Source organism: Salmo salar, chromosome ssa19, assembly GCF_905237065.1.
Source record: "Salmo salar chromosome ssa19, Ssal_v3.1, whole genome shotgun sequence".
Taxonomy (NCBI): Eukaryota; Metazoa; Chordata; class Actinopteri; order Salmoniformes; family Salmonidae; genus Salmo; species Salmo salar.
The window spans coordinates 50,878,644-50,901,557 of NC_059460.1; the positions used below are offsets into that span (position 1 = coordinate 50,878,644).

General features: G+C 42.8%; 1 protein-coding gene across 2 annotated transcripts in view; it reads right to left on the bottom strand.

The window, feature by feature from the left end:
• The window catches only part of grid1b (glutamate receptor, ionotropic, delta 1b), a 424,434-nt gene extending 403,153 nt beyond the window's left edge, over positions 1 to 21,281 (bottom strand). For both annotated transcript variants that reach the window (XM_014158350.2, XM_014158349.2), the window contains exons 1-2: positions 20,940 to 21,281; positions 17,611 to 17,766 (exon numbers count right to left, since the gene is read on the bottom strand). In XM_014158350.2, the coding sequence (XP_014013825.1) occupies positions 17,611 to 17,766; positions 20,940 to 21,021 (238 nt within the window). In that variant the 5' untranslated portion in view covers positions 21,022 to 21,281. The remainder of the gene's footprint in view (positions 1 to 17,610; positions 17,767 to 20,939) is intronic.
• Positions 21,282 to 22,914: the final 1,633 nt, after the last annotated feature.

Here is a 22,914-nt window from a genome sequence, read left to right on the forward strand (position 1 = left end):
TATGCTGATAGAATTTAGGTACCCTTGTTCTCAAATTTGCCTTGCTAAAATCCACAGCTACAATAAATGCAGCCTCGGGATATATGGTTTCCAGTTTGCATAAAGTCCAGTGAAGTTCCTTGAGGGCCGTCGTGGTATCGGCTTGAGGGGGGATAAACACGGCTGTGACAATAACTGACGAGAATTATCTTGGGAGACAATACTGTCGGCATCTGATTGTGAGGAATTGTAAGTCAGGTGAACAAAAGGACTTGAGTTCCTGTATGTTGTTACAATTACACCATGAGTCGTTAATCATGAAACATACACCGCTGCCCTTCTTCTTCCCGGAGAGTTTATTTCTGTCAAATCCTCCTATGAACTTCACATGTTGCTGCTCATGGGTCCTCTAAGATGGAAATGCCCAGGAGCGTTTGTGAGAATTCTACAAAACATGTTTTGCTTTTACAAGACCTGAAAATAACCATTTCAGGGTGTGATTTGCGATAGGCACATTCTAGATGGCACTAGCAACCTAGCTTTTTATAAAGGGTTAAAAGTTCCACATGACTCACACTGCCGCATCACCATGCATTGTACTCAGGTCCTGGATCTTTCATCCGTTACTCACGCAGGTCCAGGATTTGTTTCAGCCAGGGATAGTCACACATGCTTTATAGCACAGATCACCGTATCAAACGCTCCAGGACGTGGGCCATACAAGGCACATGTGGAAGCGCACTAAGTCAATTTCCTTGATTCCTTGATTTCATCTCACAGATCACATGCACCAAATACAGCAGGTGTAGACCTTACAGTGAAATGCTTACTTACAAGCCCTAACCAACAGTGCAATTTTTAAGTAAAGAAATACAAAAGAAAACAGTAAAATGACAGTGAAAATAACAGGTGGTACCGGTACAGAGTCAATGTGCGGGGGCACCGGTTAGTCGAGGTAATTGAGGTAATATGTACAGTGCCTTGCGAAAGTATTCGGCCCCCTTGAACTTTTCGACCTTTTGCCACATTTCAGGCTTCAAACATAAAGATATAAAACTGTAATTTTTTTGTGAAGAATCAACAACAAGTGGGACACAATCATGAAGTGGAACGAAATTTATTGGATATTTGAAACTTTTTTAACAAATAAAAAACTGAAAAATTGGGCGTGCAAAATTATTCAGCCCCCTTAAGTTAATACTTTGTAGAGCCACCTTTTGCTGCGATTACAGCTGTAAGTCGCTTGGGTATGTCTCTATCAGTTTTGCACATCGAGAGACTGACATTTTTGCCCATTCCTCCCTGCAAAACAGCTCAAGCTCAGTGAGGTTGGATGGAGAGCGTTTGTGAACAGCAGTTTTCAGTTCTTTCCACAGATTCTCGATTGGATTCAGGTCTGGACTTTGACTTGGCCATTCTAACACCTGGATATGTTTATTTGTGAACCATTCCATTGTAGATTTTGCTTTATGTTTTGGATCATTGTCTTGTTGGAAGACAAATCTCCGTCCCAGTCTCAGGTCTTTTGCAGACTCCATCAGGTTTTCTTCCAGAATGGTCATGTATTTGGCTCCATCCATCTTCCCATCAATTTTAACCATCTTCCCTGCCCCTGCTGAAGAAAAGCAGGCCCAAACCATGATGCTGCCACCACCATGTTTGACAGTGGGGATGGTGTGTTCAGGGTGATGAGCTGTGTTGCTTTTATGCCAAACATAACGTTTTGCATTGTTGCCAAAAAGTTCGATTTTGGTTTCATCTGACCAGAGCACCTTCTTCCACATGTTTGGTGTGTCTCCCAGGAGGCTAGTGGCAAACTTTAAACGACACTTTTTATGGATATCTTTAAGAAATGGCTTTCTTCTTGCCACTCTTCCATAAAGGCCAGATTTGTGCAGTATACGACTGATTGTTGTCCTATGGACAGAGTCTCCCACCTCAGCTGTAGATCTCTGCAGTTCATCCAGAGTGATCATGGGCCTCTTGGCTGCATCTCTGATCAGTCTTCTCCTTGTATGAGCTGAAAGTTTAGAGGGACGGCCGGGTCTTCGTAGATTTGCAGTGGTCTGATACTCCTTCCATTTCAATATTATCGCTTGCACAGTGCTCCTTGGGATGTTTAAAGCTTGGGAAATCTTTTTGTATCCAAATCCGGCTTTAAACTTCTCCACAACAGTATCTCGGACCTGCCTGGTGTGTTCCTTGTTCTTCATGATGCTCTCTGCGCTTTAAACGGACCTCTGAGACTATCATAGAGCAGGTGCATTTATACAGAGACTTGATTACACACAGGTGGATTCTATTTATCATCATTAGTCATTTAGGTCAACATTGGATCATTCAGAGATCCTCACTGAACTTCTGGAGAGAGTTTGCTGCACTGAAAGTAAAGGGGCTGAATAATTTTGCACGCCCAATTTTTCCGTTTTCTATTTGTTAAAAAAGTTTGAAATATCCAATAAATTTCGTTCCACTTCATAATTGTGTCCCACTTGTTGTTGATTCTTCACAAAAAATTACAGTTTTATATCTTTATGTTTGAAGCCTGAAATGTGGCAAAAGGTAGAAAAGTTCAAGGGGGCCGAATACTTTCGCAAGGCACTGTACATGTAGGTATAGTTAAAGTGACTATGCATATATGATAAATAGAGAGTAGCAGCAGCGTAAAAGAGGGGGATGGCAGATGGGGGGTGGCGGGACACAATGCAAATAGTCCAGGTAGCCAATGTGTGGGGGCACCGGCTAGTTGAGGTAATATGTACGTGAATGTATAGTTAAAGTGACTATGCATATATGGTAACCAGAGAGTAGCCTCTGCACATACAATGCATAATTTAAACTCCACTGTATACATGCATAATATTATTGCTCACTGTACATACTGTAATTCAGAGGAGGCTGGTGCGAAAGGAAAAAGGAGCAGAAAGCTTCCTGCAATGCTGAGGATGTCATACCACCACTAGAGTCTGTCTTTCAGCCTCATGGGCCTACAGTATAATACTCCATCCATATAGCTTATTTCCTGGAGAGGTTGCTATTTTTTTATCCCTTTCAAACAAGCCATCTTTGCAGTATGAATAGTCCCTCCAGAGGTATTAGACACATAGCTAGCTACTTGAGGGGGAACAGGCCTTATATCAAGTAGTGGTTGATCCTATGGACTCTCATCCTACTAACATACACCTCTGGGTACAGTGCTATAGAATGGGATGTAAACATTCTTGATGAGCCTAAGCCTAAGCTGTTATACAGCATAGATGGAACAGAGTAAATAGGCATTTTAACATCATAGATTTAGTCGTGGTAACTTCTGGAATAGACACCGGCTGGAATGCGGTTTTAACTAATCAGCATTCAGGATTAGACCCACCCGTTGTAAAATTAAGCAATAAGGCATGAAGGGGTGTGGTATATGGCCAATATACCACGGCTAAGGGCTGTTCTTAGGCAAGTTGCATGGCGGAGTGCCATATACCACAAACCCCCGAGGTGCCTTGTTGCTGTTATAAACTGGTTACCAACATAATTAGAGCAGTACAAATAAATGTTTTGTCATACCCATGGTATACAGTCTGATATGCCACGGCTGTCAGCCAATCAGCATTCAGGGTTCGAACCACCCAGTTCATAATAAGCGTGAGAACATGAAGAGAGCTCTTGCCGGCCAATAAACACACACCACCAAAGAAACCTGCTCGTCACAATAGAGCATTAGGCGTTTGGCTGTATGCTAATGAGGAGTGATTTATATTATAGAGCTGAGTGCTCTTTGAGAACAGAAAATGGGGACAAATGACAGCGTCAATTATGAATCATTCACCGACAACTCCTGCTAAAAGGCTTTGATAACCACGTGCCCCTACAAGGGTCCCCGTACGTCTACCTTTCCCCCGACCCTACCTCTTAATAATTGATGGCATTTTTTGGATTGGGTTAAGTAGGTAGGTAGCTAGGCTCGTAAAGTACAGCGGTAGTGTAAGTGCGAGTATTTTTTCATGGTTCATTAAGAGGCATGAGAGACGGCAGTAATAGCTACCTGCTGATGTGATGAGACAATCACGCCTTAATTGCATAGTTTAATAGTTGGGCCATGTACCTGATAATTGGAGGCATTTGCCTGCTAAACAGCAGTCATTTTCTTACAATATTCCCTGTGCCGTAATCACTCCAGCTGCAGTGAAAGTCATTTTTTCTTTAAGGTTTGTTTCCATTCTCTGTTTAGCAATCAATCTAAATGGCTTCTTTTAATAATAGGGGCGGCAGGTAGCCTAATGGGTCGAGCGGTGGGCCAGTAACTGAAAGGTTGCTGAATCGAATCCTCGAGCTGACAAGGCAAAAAATCTGTCGTTCTACCCCTGAACAAGGCAGTTAACCCACTGTTCCCCGGTAGGGCATCAGTAAATAAGAATTTGTTCTTAACTGACTTGCCTAGTTAAATAAAGATAAAATAAAAAAAATGTGGAAGCGCACTGAGTAAATTTCCTTGATTCCTTGATTTCATCTCACAGATGAATTAGCCTCTGCACATACAATGCATAATTGAAACTTCACTGTATACATGCATAATATTATTGCTCACTGTACATACTGTAATTCAGAGGAGGCTGGTGCGAAAGGAAAAAGGAGCAGAAAGCTTCCTGCAATGCTGAGGATGTCATACCACCACTAGAGTCTGTCTTTCAGCCTCATGGGCCTACAGTATAATACTCCATCCATATAGCTTATTTCCTGGAGAGGTTGCTATTTTTTTATCCCTTTTAAACAAGCCATCTTTGCAGTATGAATAGTCCCTCCAGAGGTATTAGACACATAGCTAGCTACTTGAGGGGGAACAGGCCTTATATCAAGTAGTGGTTGATCCTATGGACTCTCATCCTACTAACATACACCTCTGGGTACAGTGCTATAGAATGGGATGTAAACATTCTTGATGAGAGGTACATGGCCTAAGCTGTTACAGTCACTTCCTGGTCTTCAACGCAGGCCTATGGTGCTGTAGAACAGAATACAAATAGGCTTACACAGGTCAGTCAACAAGGGCGACAGGCGGGAGCTCTACATGTACTAAAGCCTCAAACGTGTGAAACGGCATCTGCTAAGGTATGTATTTAAGTGCTAATGCCCGAGAAGCCAGTTTTCTTTAGGATATATTGGCACGGGAGTCATTAGCCATAGATGGAACAGAGTAAATAGGCATTTTAACATCATAGATTTAGTCGTGGTAACTTCTGGAATAGAAACTGTCTGGAATGCTGTTTTAACTAATCAGCATTCAGGATTAGACCCACCCGTTGTATAATTAAGCAATAAGACATGAGGGGGTGTGGTATATGGCCAATATACCACGGCTAAGGGCTGTTCTTAGGCACGATGCATGGCCATTGCATCTCTCTCTTTTTGTTTCTGTTTTTTTTGTCTGTGAGTGTCTCTCTCTCTCTCTCTGCCTCTCTCTTTCTCTCCCGTCTCTCCCTTTCAGTACATGGCTCTCTCCAAGGCACAAAGGTGAGTCATTCTGATTGAATAGTGTAATGCTGCAGCGTGGTGTATTTGACTGAGTAAAAAGTCTGACAGGTCAAATGAGTGACGAGAGGGAAGAGAGGGGCGTTCCGGTGCATCACCATGGAGACGCTGCTGTTCTCCCCCTGTGGACCTGCAGAGTGAAAGCTGCCAAAGACAGAGTTACTAGGACAAGGAGTTTTTCTTTAGCATATGACGTGGCTCAGGCTCTAGTTAGGTTATAACTAGATCTACATTAAGACACAGTCTTTTTTATATTTTTTATATTTAACCTTTATTTAATTAACTTGGCAAGTCAGTTAAAAACAAGTTCTTATTTACAATGACGGCCTACCAGGGAACAACTGCCTTGTTCAGGGGCAGAAAGACAGATTTTTACCTTGTACAAATTTTACATTTCGGTTCCTGGCCCAACGCTCTAACCACTAGGCAACCTGCCACCCCCAGTATGTTTAATCTCAATCCATGTTTAATCTCAATCCAAATCTCTTCATCATTGTCAGTCCAAACGAACCACAACCCAATAAAAATAGGGGAAATTACATCACAAAAGAGTCTGAAAAAAAGGTAATTGGGCTGAGTTTAAAGCCTCAGAACGTATCTGCGATTTGTTCTGAGATGGCATGCAGAGATCAGAGAGTGTAATGAAATTTGTCCGGATGGTGTTTCTCCCTTTGAAAACAGTCACACAGGAAATCCCTGCAACTTCAGAAACTCTTTCAATCTTAACCACATAACTTCCAGACCAAATATGTCAAATTTATGTGGGGCTTGGATTTATAGCCCCGAGACAAATTGTTCCAGGAAATGATCCTGCTTAAGATGTCAATTCTCCTCGTTGCTGAATTCAGGCTAGAAAAAAGCCTTAGGCCACATAAACTGTAGAAAAGGTCAACTAGCAGAGGCTATACACTGCAACAGGTGGGTCCCCCTAGTCTATATCGATATACTATCACACTAGATCACAATACGCTGGATATAAGGCTTTTGGCTGTGCCGTAAACTCTTAACTACATTTCCATTGTCTAAATAAAAGGGAAAGAGTACATTTACAGCATGTCCCAGTATTAGATGACAGGCAGCTGTTCTATGTCATGACTCAATCTTAACAGTGCACCCGCATGATCAGTAATGAGCAATGGGTACTTTACACAAGTGTTTTTACATGGGTAAGTGTGATTTTTAAACGTTTCTATCTATCAGCTATGATGGACATTAACATTGACAGCAGTTGATTTAGACTAAATCGTGCCACTAGCGTCTGGTGGTTAAAACAACACAGCGAGAGCGGTCTTAACTACGATATATTACATTACTTGATCCATCATTCATCCCTCACTGCTTCCATCCGAGTGTCACCGCTGCTTCCCTTATTCCCTTTCATTAATTGCTGGTGGCAGGATAGTAGTTCCATTCCACAGCCACTAGAAATATTTAAGAAAACATGATAGGAGTTTTAGATGCCGAATTAACGAGGGGGCGATTTGGAGGGCTTCATAACGGAAGCTGGAAGAGTAAAGCAGGAAAGTAAAAACTGACCCCACTTTGCTGATTACAGCAGGCTACCACTCGGCAACCAAATTATAGATCTCTGGAAGTCAGGACCTGCTAGATTAATAATAAACAACTCTGGTAAAGAACTACTGCAAAAATATTTTTTCTTGGGGAATGAAAGGTGGTAATATATTGGCTAATAAAATGATATGGATATACTGCGAGGCTAATTGTTCACCCCTGTTTTTTAAATTTTTGCCTGAAATTACATACTCAAGTCTATGTCTTGGGAAATGTTCTTGTTACTTACAACCTCATGCTAATCACATTAGCCTACGTTAGCTCAACCGTCCCGTGGAAGGGACACCGATCCTCTCATTTACATGAGAGGATACACTAAACGCTTCACACTAAACGCTTCCTCAGAGCATGCGCAGACCAGCTGGCTGGAGTGTTAACAGACATATTCAATCTCTCCCTGTCCCAGTCTGCTGTCCCCACTTGCTTCAAAATGTCCACCATTGTTCCTGTACCCAAGAAAACAAAGGTAACTGAACTAAATGACTATCGCCCCGTAGCACTCACTTCTGTCACCATGAAGTGCTTTGAGAGGCTAGTTAAGGATCATATCACCTCTATCTTACCTGACTCCCTAGACCCACTTCAATTTGTTTTAACGCCCCAATAGATCCACAGATTATGCAATTGCCACTGCACTGCACACTACCATATCCCATCTTGACAAGAGGAATACCTACCTCGGAATGCTGTTCATTGACTATACCTCAGCCTTCAACACCATAGTACCCTCTAAGCTCATCATTAAGCTTGATGCCCTGGATCTGAACCCCGCCCTGTGCAACTGGGTCTTGACACTTCCTGATGGGCCGCCCCCAGGGGGTGAAGGTAGGAAACAAAACCTCCACTTCGCTGATCCTCAACACATGGGCCCCACAAGGGTGTATGCTCAGCCCCCTCCTGAACTCCCTGTTCACCCATGACTGCATGGCCATGCACGAATCCAACTCAATCATCAAGTTTGCAGACGACACAACAGTAGTAGGCCTGATTACCAACATTGACGAGACAACCAACAAGGAGGAGGTGAGGGCCCTGGTGGAGTGGTGCCAGGAAAATAAAATGATGGATACAAAATGAAGGAGCTGATCGTGGACTTCAGGAAACAGCAGAGGGAGCACGCCCCTATCCACATCGACGGGACCACATTGGAGAAGGTGGAAAGCTTCAAGTTCCTCGGGGTATACATCACTGACAATCTGAATTGGTCCACCCACACAGACAAAAGTCAAATCAAATCAAACTTTATTTGTCACATGCGCCGAATACAACAAGTGAAGACTTTACCATGAAATGCTTACTTACAAGCCCTTAACCCAACAGCGCAGTTCAAGAAGAGTTAAGAAAATATTTACCAAGTAGACTAAAATAAAAAGTAATAATAAAAAGTAACACAATAAGAATAACAATAACGAGGCTATATACAGTTGAGGTAATTTGTACATGTAGGTGGGGGTGAAGTGACTATGCATAGATAATAAACAGTGAGTAGCAGCAGTGTACAAAACAAATGGGGGGGGTGTCAATGTAAATTGTCCGGTGGCCATTTTATTAATTGTTCAGCAGTCTTATGGCTTGGGGGTAGAAGCTGTTAAGGAGCCTTTTGGTCCTAGACTTGGCACTCCAGTACTGCTTGTCGTGCGGAAGCAGAGAAAACAGTTTATAACTTGGGTGACTGGAGTCTCTTACAATTTTATGGGCTTTCCTCTGACACCGCCTATTGTAGAGGTCCTGGATGGCAGGAAGCTTGGTCCCAGTGATGTACTGGGCCGTAGGCACTACCCTCTGTAGCGCCTTACGGTCAGATGCCGAGCAGTTGCCATACCAGGCGGTGATGCAACCGGTCAGGATGCTCTCGATGGTGCAGCTGTAGAACCTTTTGAGGATCTGGGGACCTATGCCAAATCTTTTCAGTCTCATGAGGGGGAAAAGGTTTTGTCGTGCCCTCTTCATGACTGTCTTGGTATGTTTGGACCATGTTAGTTTGTTAGTGATGTGGACACCAACGAACTTGAAACTCTTGACCCGCTCCACTACAGCCCCATCAATGTTAATGGGGGCCTGTTTCGGCCCGCCTTTTCCTGTATTCCACGATCAGCTCCTTTGTCTTGCTCACATTGAGGGAGAGATGGTTGTCCTTGCACCACACTGCCAGTTCTCTGACCTCCTCCCTATAGGCCATCTCATCGTTGTCGTGATCAAGCCTACCACTGTTGTATCATCAGCAAACTTAATGATGGTGTTGGAATCGTGTTTTGCCACGCAGTCGTGGGTGAACAGGGAATACAGGAGGGGACGCACCCTTGAGGGGCCCCTGTGTTAAGGATCAGCGTGGCAGACATGTTGTTGCCTACTCTTACCACCTCGGGGTGGCCCGTCAGAAAGTCCAGGATTCAGTTGCAAAGGGAGGTGTTTAGTCCCAGAGTCCTTAGCTTGGTGATGAGCTTGGTGGGCACTATGGTGTTGAACGCTGAGCTGTAGTCAATGAACAGCATTCTCACCAGTTGAGAAAGGGCAGTGTGGAGTGCGATTGAGATTGCGTCATCTGTGGATCTGTTGGGGCGGTATGTGAATTGGAGTGGGTCTAGGGTGTCCGGGAGCATGCTGTTGATGTGAGCCATGACAAACCTTTCAAAGCAGTTCATGGCTACCGACGTGAGTGCCACGGGGCAGCAATAATTTAGGCAGGTTACCTTCACTTCCTTGGGCACAGGGACTATGGTGGTCTGCTTGAAACATGTAGGAATTACAGACTCGGTCAGGGAGAGGTTGAAAATGCCATTGAAGACACTTGACAGTTGGTCCACGCATGCTTTGAGTACTCATCCTGGTAATCCGTCTGGCTCAGCGGCTTTGTGAATGTTGACCTGTTTAAAGGTTTTGTTCACATCGGCTACCGAGAGCGTTATCACACAGTCAACCAGAACAACTGGTGCTCTTGTGCATGCTTCAGTGTTGCTTGCCTCGAAGCAAGCATAAAAGGCATTTAGCTCGTCTGGTAGGCTCGCAACACTGGGCAGCTCGGGTCTGGGTTTCCCTTTGTAATCAGTAATAATTTTCAAGCCCTGCCACATCCGACGAGCGTCAGAGCCGGTGTAATGGGATTCAATCTTAATCCTGTATTGATCCTTTGCTTGTTTGATGGTTCATCTGAGGACATGGCAGGATTTCTTATAAGCGTCCGGATTAGTCTCCCGCTCCTGGAAAGCATCAGCTCTAGCATTTAGCTCGATGCGGATGTTGCCTGGTATCCATGGCTTCTGGTTGGGATATGTACGTACAGTCACTGTGGGGACGACTTCGTCGATGCACTTATTGATGAAGCCGATGACTGAGGTGGTGTACTCCTCAATGGCATTGGATGAATCCCGGAACATATTCCAGTCTGTGATTCCAAAACAGTCCTGTAGTGTAGCTTCCATGTCATCTGACCACTTTTGGTCAGATGACGAGTCACTGGTACTTCCTGCTTTAGTTTTTGCTTGTAAGCAGGAATCAGGACGATAGAATTATGGTCAGATTTGCCAAATGGAGGGCGGGGGAGAGCTTTGTATGCATCTCTGTGTGTGGAGTAAAGGTGGTCTAGGATTTTATTTCTCTGGTTGCACATGTGACATGCTGGTAATAATTTGGTAAAACTGATTTTTGCCTGACTGTGTGGTGAAGAAGGCGTAACAGTGCCTCTTCAACCTCCGGAGGCTGAAGAAATTTGGCTTGGCCAATAAGACTCTCAAAAACTTTTACAGATGCACAATTGAGATCATCCTGTCAGGCTGTATCACCGCCTGGTACGGAAACTGCACCGCCCGCAACCGCAGCGCTCTCCAGAGGGGGGTACGGTTTACCCAACGCATCACCAAGGGCACACTGCCCTCCAGGACACCTACAGCACCCGATGTCACAGGAAGGCAAAAAGTATAATCAACCACCTGAGCCATGGCCTGTTCACCCCACTATCATCCTTCCAGGTGCATCAAACCTGGGACTGAGAGACTGAAAAACTGATTCTATGTCAAGGCCATCAGACTGTTAAATAGCCATCAACCCTGCACCTTAGAGGCTGCTGCCCTATAGACATGGAATCACTGGCCACTTTAATAATGGAACACTAGTCACTTTAATAATCTTTACATAGTGCTTTACTCATCTCATATGTATATACTGTATTCTATTCTACTGTATTTAGTCAAAGCCACTCTGACATTGATCGTCCTAATATTTATATATTTCTTAATTCACTTCTTTTACTTTTAGATTTTGTGTATTGTTGTGAATTGTTAGATACTACTGCACTGTTGGAGAAAGGAACACAAGCATTTCGCTACACACGCAATAGCATTTGCTAAATTTGTGTATGTGACCAATACAATTTGATTTGAATCATTTAGGAGACGCCCTTATCCAGAGCGACTTACAATAGTGAATGCATACATTTTCTTACTTTTTCGTATTGGTCCCCGGTGGGAATCAAACCCTCAACGATGGCGTTGAGCAAGCGCTATGCTCTACCAACTGAGGCCCTCTACAGTCGCCTTTGCATTTCCACACTGTGGTCCGCAGTGGCTAAGAGCAGAGCAGCGTGGGGCGGCAGGTTGGCGCCAAGGTGAAGTACACTCAATAATAGACATTTCCCCTCTTGGAGAGTGGTGGCCCATGCTCTCATAACTCCAGTTTCAATGACTAGCTGTTATCACTACAGCCAGACCTTAACCCTGCTGTGGTTTAAAACCCCTCTCCTTACACCTCCGTCACTACCAGCTACATGGTGCCGAAAGGGAAAAAACTCTCACGGTAAATTGTCTCAGTTCCCTTTTCAAATGTTATATGCTTTATTGGGAACCAGCTTCTTCCCTGCTTGATCCACTTCACCCTACTTGCTTGAGAAGTTGCAAGTTAATCCTACAAGTTTGGCTCAATGCTTTAGCAGGAAGTACAATAGCACAGAATGGCAATCTCAGTTCATCTCTGCTATACTAAAACATGAGAGATTGCCTACGGCTGATAGCAAGTGCTATATGATGGCCTGGTGGGCAGTATCCAACAGACATGCAGTCAATGGGTGCCTATCATGTGAGCAGATCAGCACAGAGAGAGGGAGCAATGGAGCGAGACAGAAGTTAAGCGAATGAACAAAGCGTGCCGTGGGCAGGCACATCAGTGGGACAGAGGATGGTAATTTGTCTGCAAAGGACCGAGCAGCGGGAGCCATCACTCACACCGGAGCTCTCAATCATTAGATTCCCAGGTGTCTGAAGGTTATTTTATCAGGTAACGGAGAAACACACACACAACCGTCCTCACGCAACAGGCCTCCGCAGCGAACCCAAGCAGCCCAAGCAGCTTGCCAAGCCGACCGAATGCATTTGAATCAGTGTTTGCATCAGAATGCCGGGATATGAGCAGTAAAGTCCACAAATTAATTATCCCGGATGGCTCCGTTTAAAGCACGGCGCACAGCTAATGGATGAACTTTCAGAGGCAACCACGGCAGTATATCTTGTGGAGACAGAATTGGGCTTGTACTTTTGGATGTTTATCCCCACTCCAGCTATGCATCTCCTTTCTAAATTGCACCAGTCCGGGAGAAAAAGTCAGGGCGGCACCATGATTAATTCTGCCCAATTGTTTCCTCTGTCATAAAATGGTCGTCTTTCACGCATTGCCAGCCAGCACTGACCGATGCAGGTTCAGGGTTGGAGCTGGCTGACAGCTGGACATGAGTGATTCTCAGAGCTCACTGTAGAAACCCAACAGAGAGGAAGAGAGTGAGGGAGAGGGAGGAGAGAGGGAGATCAATCTCATCACTTTGTGATCCCAGTATTACACTATCTCTGGTCCCATTGGAGAAGTTGCACATCGAAGACGTGAGTCTCTCTACCTTCACAGTGAAAATAAGAGTAGGCTTAGGTCTTCTGTGATGTATCCTTATCAGTCGTATCGATAGTATTGTACTTATCGATTGAACTCCAACTGAATAGGTCACTTCCTGGAGAGACGGATGAATGTTCTTCATAAACACTCATCTCATCTGCATGGCCACTAAAAAGGGCATATCAATTAAACGCTTAAAGCCTGGAGAGAAAAGGTTTTTTGGTTTTGTTTTCTAGTGAGATGAATATTCATGTGGTAAATAATGGAAACCAACCAGCGAATACTGCTCTGACAATGAGGAGACAATAAAACGTCTCCATGAACTATAACAATAATTCATCCAGCGGAGGACACCAGGGTAAAATGATTGTTTTAACACTGAAGCAGCGTAATGGAGCTGCTGGTCATGATGAAGAAAATGTCATTAGCCTAATTTCTTTGAATTTAAAAAGCCATTCAAAATGTGTACAGCGAGAAGAAAAAGTTGAGCAAATATCCAATAATGACACTTCAGCATCAGAGTCAATAAAAATATCGAACCATTATAAAGCTCGTTGAGATTTCTATTATGAAAAGCGCTATATAAGTTGAATAAGTTATTATTATTATGATTATAGAAATTGTTCTGTGGTTGGGAACGCTGAGTGTGAGGTTCTAATTCCAATTATTTTTGACAAAACACTTCATAGGTAACGAGAAATGTAATTAGACAAACATTCAGAAGTCATTCTTAATGCTTATAAACAATAGTTTTATATAGAATAAAATCAAAGGCTTGCTGTAAAATAATTGCATGTTCCAAGGATGAAAAACAACTCCACCCTAAATGCACATTCACCATTATTAATAAGCTGCCACTGTCATAAGAAACACTAATGCTTTGTCTTGTATGGGATGTGTTTTCAAACAAGCTAAATCAACTTAACTGCAATGAACAAATGTGTGTGTGCGTGCAAGTCGGTACGTCCATATGTCATGTTTCTCTGCTCTTTTATGAAATGTCTTCATTGGTGTTGTGAATTATTCTGTAACCATGGGCAACGGGAGGGGTATGGTAACGCATGCTTTCCTTGTCTTCAAGCAACACAATATAGACATCATTAAGGATGAAACACTGCCTAACACTTACCATGAACAACACATAGGACTATATGTGCCTCCAGTATCTTAACTTGCATTGGTTATTCACTCCTACAAAACTCCTGTTTCTCTAAAATGTTAAATTAAACACAGGGAAACAGCACTGGGCAGAGGGTTTCTTATTAACCTCCTTTCGTATGGGAACAAAACGTAATGGGCAAAGGCAGGGGCGTCATAAACCTATTATTTTAGAGGGGTCACGAAGTACGTGTGGATGGGGGGGAAGGTGGTTGGAGAATTTAGCATTTTTAAAACACCTGAAACAGATTTTTTCCTGCAATCAGGAGCTATAATCATTATGCCTAATTCTATGTAAAATAAATTATATGTACAGTATATAATTGTAATTGTAATGAGGGTGTCATCTCTATATAGTACATTAACATGCCTAGGATATTACATCCACATTCCAACACAGTTAATGAGATCATGACACACATCATCATCACAACAGGCACATATCATGGCGTCATAATTAAAGCACACAAATTCATTGTGGTGACAGATTATGTTCAAACCAAGTATTTTTATGCATATATAAGCATGCCTCTGTATGTTCCAGACTGGTGTTTCTATGTTTCTTTGCATCTCTGCTAAAATCTAGGTAAAAGATTGAAAGGAATGATAGTGTTATTCAGTTCATTTATTAATTGCTTGTTTTTATAAAGTCTAGCAACCTTGCCATACAAACTGTCTACAGTTGAAACCAGGATTAATCAATGAAGAGCACCCTTCTCCAGTGTGCCAGTGGCCATTGAGGATGAGCATTTGTCCACTGAAGTCGGTTACAACGCCGAACTGCAGTTAGGTCAATACTCTGGTGAGGACGACGTGCACCTTCTCCAAGATGTTTCTGACAGTTTGTGCAGAAATTCTTCAGTTGTGAAAACCTACAGGTTCATCAGCTGTTCGGGTGGCTAATCTCAGACCATCCCGCAGGTGAAGAAGCCACATGTGGAGGTCCTGGGCTGGCGTGGTTACACGTTATCAGCGGTTTTGAGACCTGTTCGACATACTGCCAAATTCTCTAAAACGACGTTGGAGGCAGCTTATGGTAGAGAAATTAACATTTAATTCTTTGGCAACAGCTTTGGTGGACATTCCTGCAGTCAGCATGCCAATTGCAGGCTCCATCAAAACTTGAAACATCTATGGCATTGTGCTGTTTGACAAAACATTTTAGAGTGGCCTTTTATTGTCCCCAGCACAAGGAATGATCATGCTGTTTAATCTTCTTATTTATATGCCACACCTGTCAGGTGGATGGATTATCTTGGCAAAGGAAAAATGCTCACTAACAGGGATGTAACAAATTTGTGCACAACATTTTAGAAAAATAAGCTTTTTGTGCGTATGCATATTGAAAATGTCTGGGATCTTTTATTTCAGCTCAGGAAGCATGGGACCAACAATTGACATGTTGTGTTTATATTTTTGTTTAGTATATTTTCGATAAAACGTGGGTTTGAAAAAAAATCTGTTTAGTAATTAGTTGAACATCAGAAAAAATCTAAAATAAAACAGGACAAATCTGACTGGGCACGTGCCCTTGTGCTCCCTATGGGCATAACGCCTCTGGTGGAGCTAAGCAACAGAGCGTTGTGTTCTAAGTCAGCCAGGGATCTCTCTCTCCTCCCTCTCCGCAAGACAGGCATCAGATCAGCAGCTCCATGGCCCCCTGGGCGTCTTTTGTTTCTATTGCTCTCTGAGAGCGGATCGGTGTGAATCCCTCCCTCATTACCCATAATCCTCCAAAGAGGGCTGACTATCTGGCGTGGAGGAAAAGGTCAGCGGTGAGTGGGACGTCATCGAGCCGCTCCCTGGCTGTGCCATATTGATCTCCTCTGTCCCTTTGTCATTAATTGAAAAAGCCCAGGGACTCAACTGTGACCAATTAACGGGCTGCCTCCAAAGTAAATGGGAAAAATATGCCATTGTTAGTGTACTCGTGTGCAAAGGCCATGTATACTTACATGCAGTTAACATAGATTTGCTGAAAGAGATGTAAGCAAATAATGAGCAGCATGTCCTTTGCTGCTATTGACCTCCTCTGGAAGGTCACGGAAGGATCACTGACTGAGTTTCGATTTCAATTCAACATTAACAGCTGCCAAAACAAGATAAGTGTGCATGTACTGTATGCGACCTATACAAACCTCTGGCGAGTAATGATGACATGGTTTACAAGTAATTCTAGAACATCAGAGAACATCCTTGTACTCAGAAACGTCCGGTGGTCTACGCTTTGAACATAACCCAAGGCAAAGGTCAAACATGCTGATTGTGCTAATTCACAGGGGCATTGACCCCTGCTCAACTCTCAGGTGTGGGTGTTAAAGATGCACTATCAAACTTTTGTATAATTTCAGCCATTAGTTTTGAAAGTGGTGCTCACGAGCTAAAAGTGGTCCTCGTTTTTTGTGTTCTACGTCATCAAATTGTGTCCTGTGTCATCCATTTCGTATGATATGTGACGTCCTGCATTTATTTTGCACTTCGTCTGATATGTTAGTAATCCAATTCGTGCTATATGTAGGCCAGGTAGACTATCATTGTGAATAAGAATTTGTTCTTAAATCTGACTTGCCTAGTTAAATAAAGGTTAAATAAAATAAAAATAAATAAATGTGTGATAGAGCAATGACACATCTCTGTTGTAACTCTCCCCTGGCTGATGTCTTTTCAAAGGTCATAGCTTCTTCAACCCAGAAACAGATTTACAGGGCGATTTCAGTTTTATGGATGTTACATTTGAATGCAAAATCACAACTTTAATGTCTCAGAAGGGACAAACGAAATTTAAATGATTCCTGTGATTGTGTGTTGTGCCCCTTAGGAATTCTAAATATTGGCATGTTGGAGATATGAAGCAAATTAGAGGGATTAAGGATATTACATGAAATGGACACGTTTTTTGGAGAGACTGAACATATTAGCTAAAGCCTGTGAGTTTGTATGTCTTAAGGTCAAAACATGGATAGGCATTTCGCTGAACAAAACAAGGACTTGGCTGAACAAAACAAGGACTATTTTGAAAAGATTGTAATTTCCATTACTACTAAAGAGGAAAAACGACTCCTATAGATGTTACACCTTCCGTTATGGATATTACAGTCTGAAACAGTAAAAAAAAAACGTATCTACCATCATCATGATCATCACCCATACAACAGAAAGACAAGCAAATTAGGCTACCCTTTTTGAAAGCAGGACGTCTATAGGGGTTTCTGCGTACTGGATGGCAATTATGTAGAAAATTGCTATTGAGTCCTGCTCGACTCAATACTTCCACCTAGCTTTCTATCCACAGAAGACACTGCTGCTGGACTAGTTTGGGGAGCCTTGGCTTAAAGAGCATCAAAGAAGAGATATTTCCCCTTAAAAGGACCCAATTCCCATCTTAAAAATATGACTAACTAGCCTACAAACTGCACTCGAGGTAGGTTATGATACTGTAAAGTACTAACCAAATATGGCGAAAGGGGAAAGGGAAAACAATGCATTAAAACAATTCGATGGCATCCCACTTACCTTCCTGGACCGCCTGGAAAGGGTTGTTAACCTCGACAAGTTTTATGGAATGTGTGATTTTCTCGCTCTGCAAAATGTCGTCGTTGAGACTGAGGTCTGAGATCGCCAGCTGGAAAACCTCGTCATCCCTCACTGCGTTCTCCTCGAATATGGCACCTGTTGAAAATATGACATGTTCAACATTGCAATATGTGTAGACGTCCGTTTTCTAAGACTACTGAGGCAGTTGCATTTCAGTTTCAGAGAAATCTCGTTCGCCTGACACTTCTGCCTGTGTGTAGCCTAATCAGCCTGGGGCTGGGGACGAGGTTAGTTTCAGGGAAACGATTGAAAAGGTCGAATTTGTTAAAGAAAGGGATGATATGACATGACATGTTAAATCGCCTTTTCATGATTTGGGTTTTCAGTGAAGATTAATTAGCGTTATAATGAAATGTTGGGGGATGTACATACACATAGATCAGTGAATGGGTGGATGCCAGATCAAGACTTTTCACTTTCCCTGCCCGTCAATGGTGGTTACACGATCCCAAAATTTCAGCACCATGGAGAGCAAGAATGTTGTACCATGTTTTCGAACTATATAAACAAACTCTCAGCTCCAGCTCCTCTTGGAATATGTACATTAACGAAATACTGTATCTTGGACCAGATTGCCGAAATCTAATCCTTGTTTTTACCATTGTAAAAGCTGGCCCTGTATCAGTAGTTAGGGGCAATTTCTGCCCCCTCATCATCGGCTTCAGTTAGATATGGGCCGGGCTTCACAATATAACCTCGCCCATGCTAGACCTACTACACTATGAAATCCGTTAACGTTTCACATTATGACCCGGAATTGTTTGTTGATACATTATCAGTCATTTGAAGTTCATTAATGTAAACAGCTTTCAGATGCTATACGATAAAGTAGATTAGGATGTATCGTATTTTGCAGGTGTGCAGGTGTTTTGAGCGAATAGCCTGCTTGATGGTTAACTGATATGTTCATCTTATTTAGCGGGGGATGAGAATGCCGCATCTGCCCATTCTGTTTGCCATTGAGAACCGATTGGATTCCCGGTGTTCGAGCTCGCCTTCCAATGCAGGGCTAGATAACCAGCGTTTCATAACCCCGTAAATCCCTCACGTCAGGTGTCCAATTTATGAGACAGACCTATTCCTCTCCTGCTTAGGAAACACACTCCTCTTTTAGCTACAATGACAACTTAAGAGGAGAAGAAGAAAGAATAGGAGAGTTAAAGGATATATTGGTAATGAGGTGGAAAACGTGGTTATTTCACGTCGTTCACAACTGACTGTCTCTATTGGTAGCATTTTACGCACAATAACAATAACCCTAAACTGTCTGATATCTGTAGGATAGCCATGTCCATTTCACATTAATAGCCTATATTCAAAGCTAGGAGGAGTAACCCCTCAAAAAATTGACCGGAATGAAACTGCCACATTCGATAGTGGGCAGTCTTTTGGTTGCCAAGTTCGACCCGTCTTGTATTGAGGGCTATCCAGACTTTTTGCGCAGCAGCAGACTGGGCACGGAGACCGGCTATGGAGAAGGACTATTTGAACCTCATGCCTCATGCGTCAAGCCTTTTAAATGAGCATTCATGGCGTTCAAACGTAATGGTGTACCACTATTCAACTTCATTCATTAAGACAATATTTAATAGGAAGTTAATCAGAAAAAGAATGAATTGTTTTAACCATGTTCATGTTAAGATTAGCGTAGCCTAGGCTACTCAAGGGTAGGCTAAAGCTTGAAATAGCATGCTCGATAGGCTACTTACTGGCTTTGCACTGCAAGCTTTTTCTGTCAAGATCACCAATACATTGGATTCCAATAGAACAAAATGTGCCAAAAACGCATCACAACCTCAACGGACATGAAATGAACGTTTTGAAAACCTTAGAGTAGCAAAATCCAGGTAAAAGCCCTAGTTTCGGGGTAGAGAGGGTGGAGGGGATGACAAAAGTGCAATGGCTACATTCCAACTATTCCAACTTGCGTTAGACCGGCTTTGTTAGCTATATGCGGTTGTTATCTATATCTGGTTTAGGCAGATAATAGTGCAAATGCCATCGATGATAATGTATCCAATATATGTTTAATTATAAACCCCCGCAATGCTGCCTCTGAAGCTTGATAGTGTCCAAGACAAATAACCTACATGTCTAAGTACTACAGAATTCTCAAATGTCAAATGCTTCAACTGTTGTCGTGCTTGATGGCTTTATTTCAAGCAATCAACTAGTCACTGCATCACCATTGGTATGCAAAGGTTTCCATGGAAAATTTGAAAAACTAATGGTCCACTGCTAAGGTGTGTGTATGTGTATGTGTATGTGTGTGTGTGTGTGTGTGTGTGTGTGTGTGTGTGTGTGTGTGTGTGTGTGTGTGTGTGTGTGTGTGTGTGTGTGTGTGTGTGTGTGTGTGTGTGTGTGTGTGTGTGTATTAGTTGTCTTTGGTCAAACAAGTGGCATTATTCAGAAATACAATAATCAAGTCATTCATATTGACCCCTCCCTCTCCCCCACCATCTTCTCCTCCACCGCCTATGTTAGTTGTTTCAGTAAAAAAAATGTGTTCAAGTCAGATAAAATCAATTGGACAAATCTGAAGTTTTACCCACCCAAATTCACCAAACAGATTACACTGGCATCTATTCTACTGTTGGTTTAGTATTTGTCCCTTTGTCATGTATTTCCTTCACAGGCTTGTATTAACATTTCGCTCACGTTCAATTCAAAGTTCAAGCTCTAGATGGGGACCGGGAGGAGAAGGGATATGCAATCCTTTAAAAACCCACGTTGTGTTAGTTTGTCTGATCTAGGCAAATTAGTTAGGTTTTGTCGTGTGAATAACAATATATTTGAAATATTGTCTTTATTCTCATGATTTATGAAAATACACATTAGCGGTGTACTTTTCCAGGGACTTTCAATCAAACGTTTGCAAAGCCATTCATATGATATTCTGTATAATAGGTTAATGTAAACTGACAGATTGATCTGACAATGACTGTATGGTTTAGAATTCAAATTAAGATATTGTAAAATGTTCACAGCTCCACTCATGACAACGTTACTGACCAGAATTACAGATCAAGCGTATAAGGTCTTTAGTTCAAACTCGCTCTTCATACAGGCTACTAACACATTCAAGACGCATATCTGTCACCCTTAAGGCTTCCTAAATGTGTCTTTAATTTCAACAACAAAAGACTGCACTGTTTTATTCGAAGCCCCGAAGGGGTTTATATCACACGTCCGCGTTTTCAATCACACGTCCGCGTTTTCATCCCTTCTCCCCTGCACAAGCTCCTTACCGATGTGAATGATAGAGTCCGCGCTTGCCACTGAATTGCATTGCAATATCCAAAAGGAAATACATATTATCAGCACTTCCATCTCCGGTTTTGGCTAAAGCTCATCCACGGCCCCTCGTGTGTCAGACCAATCCAAATAAGCAGGAGTGCGTAAACCAGTTGTTCAGATTGCGACTGAATGAAAGCCGAATAGAAAACTATAAGGAGGGAGGAAAAATGTCCAGGGTTTCCGGGGGTATAGAGAATGGCGGTTGGTGGGAAAGGGAGGTGGCGGTTGGACAGAAAGGCTTTTCGGTAAGTAAGGCTGAGAATCCGGCGCGCTCTCTGTGGCTCTCGCTCTATCCAGCGAGAGTCTGAAACATAACAATCTGCAAACTGCAGAGGAGGGACCCCCCCCCCCCCCACCCCACACACACACACACACACACACACACACACACGCACGCACGCGCGCGCGCTGTCTCTCGCTAGCTCACTCTCGATTTTCCCGACCCACGTGACTGCAGAGACTCTATCTACACCGCTAAGCTGTCCGGAGAAGGCAGGGAGAGATGGAATCCGAGCAAACCGGAGACGGGGACGGCGATCAAGACATGCCCTTGAGGCTCCGTCTATCAGCGAATGTACATTACCATGGAAGGTCGGGAACCTGGAAAACCAAAGAATAGCCTACATTAAAAGCACATGGATGGCGCGAAAAGCAGACTTGCATTGCAGTGTAAGTAATCGCACCGGGAGCATAACTTCCGATTTATAGTTAACTCTCATAGAATATTATATTTTCAAATGACAAATAGATTGGTGCATGGTAGCCTGTAGCTACCGAGATGCCACACGCAGCATACTGCGCTGAGGGGTATGTGTATGTGTGTGCGTAAAACCTTTCCACAGCTACAGGTTTGTATAGGGGACCATTTGAAGCGTTGAAAAATTCACATGTGAAAATTAACTAAATGGCATGAATCGGAAAGAACAGATGTGGAGAGGACAGCGTCTGCTAAGCGTGCCTGCCCGGAGAGAAAGCGCGAGCGCACATACCGCTGTGGAGGGGACGCTACTGCAATGTAGTTTGGACTCAGAGGTTACACGGGTGGGTATAGAGCACATCTGTCATGGTTTGATACAGGAGCTCATCTAGATCTGTTAGCCCACTGTCTTTGGGAGTTTTGTTACAATTTTTTTTTTAATGTATTATATTCTGACAATTGATTACAGGGACTATTCCACTGACCGCGGTGACAGTGTGGTAAGCCTTCCATATCGACTGTATTTGAAGACATGCATTATGATTGTAATTTTGTTTATATTAACGCCTGACAGACTGTACACAACTTTTCTTGCATGCCAGTTAAATGACCTGTCGAACCTGTCATAAGTTATGAAGAGATTGTCCACATGGACATGGAGCCAAGTGACATCATTATGTTATTCTATTTTCTGAACTACGAGGTTCCTACTACAGGTTGATCATGTGGATGGCCGAAGAAGGAAGATCACATCCTGAAACTCCGAAAACGAAAGAACCTTCTGTGAACCTTGTTTTTTCCCCCATGACAATGGTCCATTTCAGAGAACATTTCCTCATGTAAGAAATGGAACGGTAATATTCTTAATCTTACAATTAAAGGATATTTCTTGCGAATGAATGAGAGACGGAAATGTCCCTTAATTGTTTGGCTAAGTCTATTTTTCTCACGGAGAGATTTCAGCACCACGGATCCATGGACAGCTCCGGACTCTACTCATCGCCCTATGATGACTCAATGTCAGATCACATTCGTGCCTCCCTTACAGAGCTGTACATACGGAAGGCTGTAATAATAATAATACCTCTTGTTAGCCCATACAGTGTATGAATATGCATACATTTTTCTACACATTTTAAGGGAATTCTGGGTTTGCCTATATAATTTGCATATATATTTTAGATAAAAAGGGCTATTCAATATGCGTCTGAAAACATAATTGATTGCTT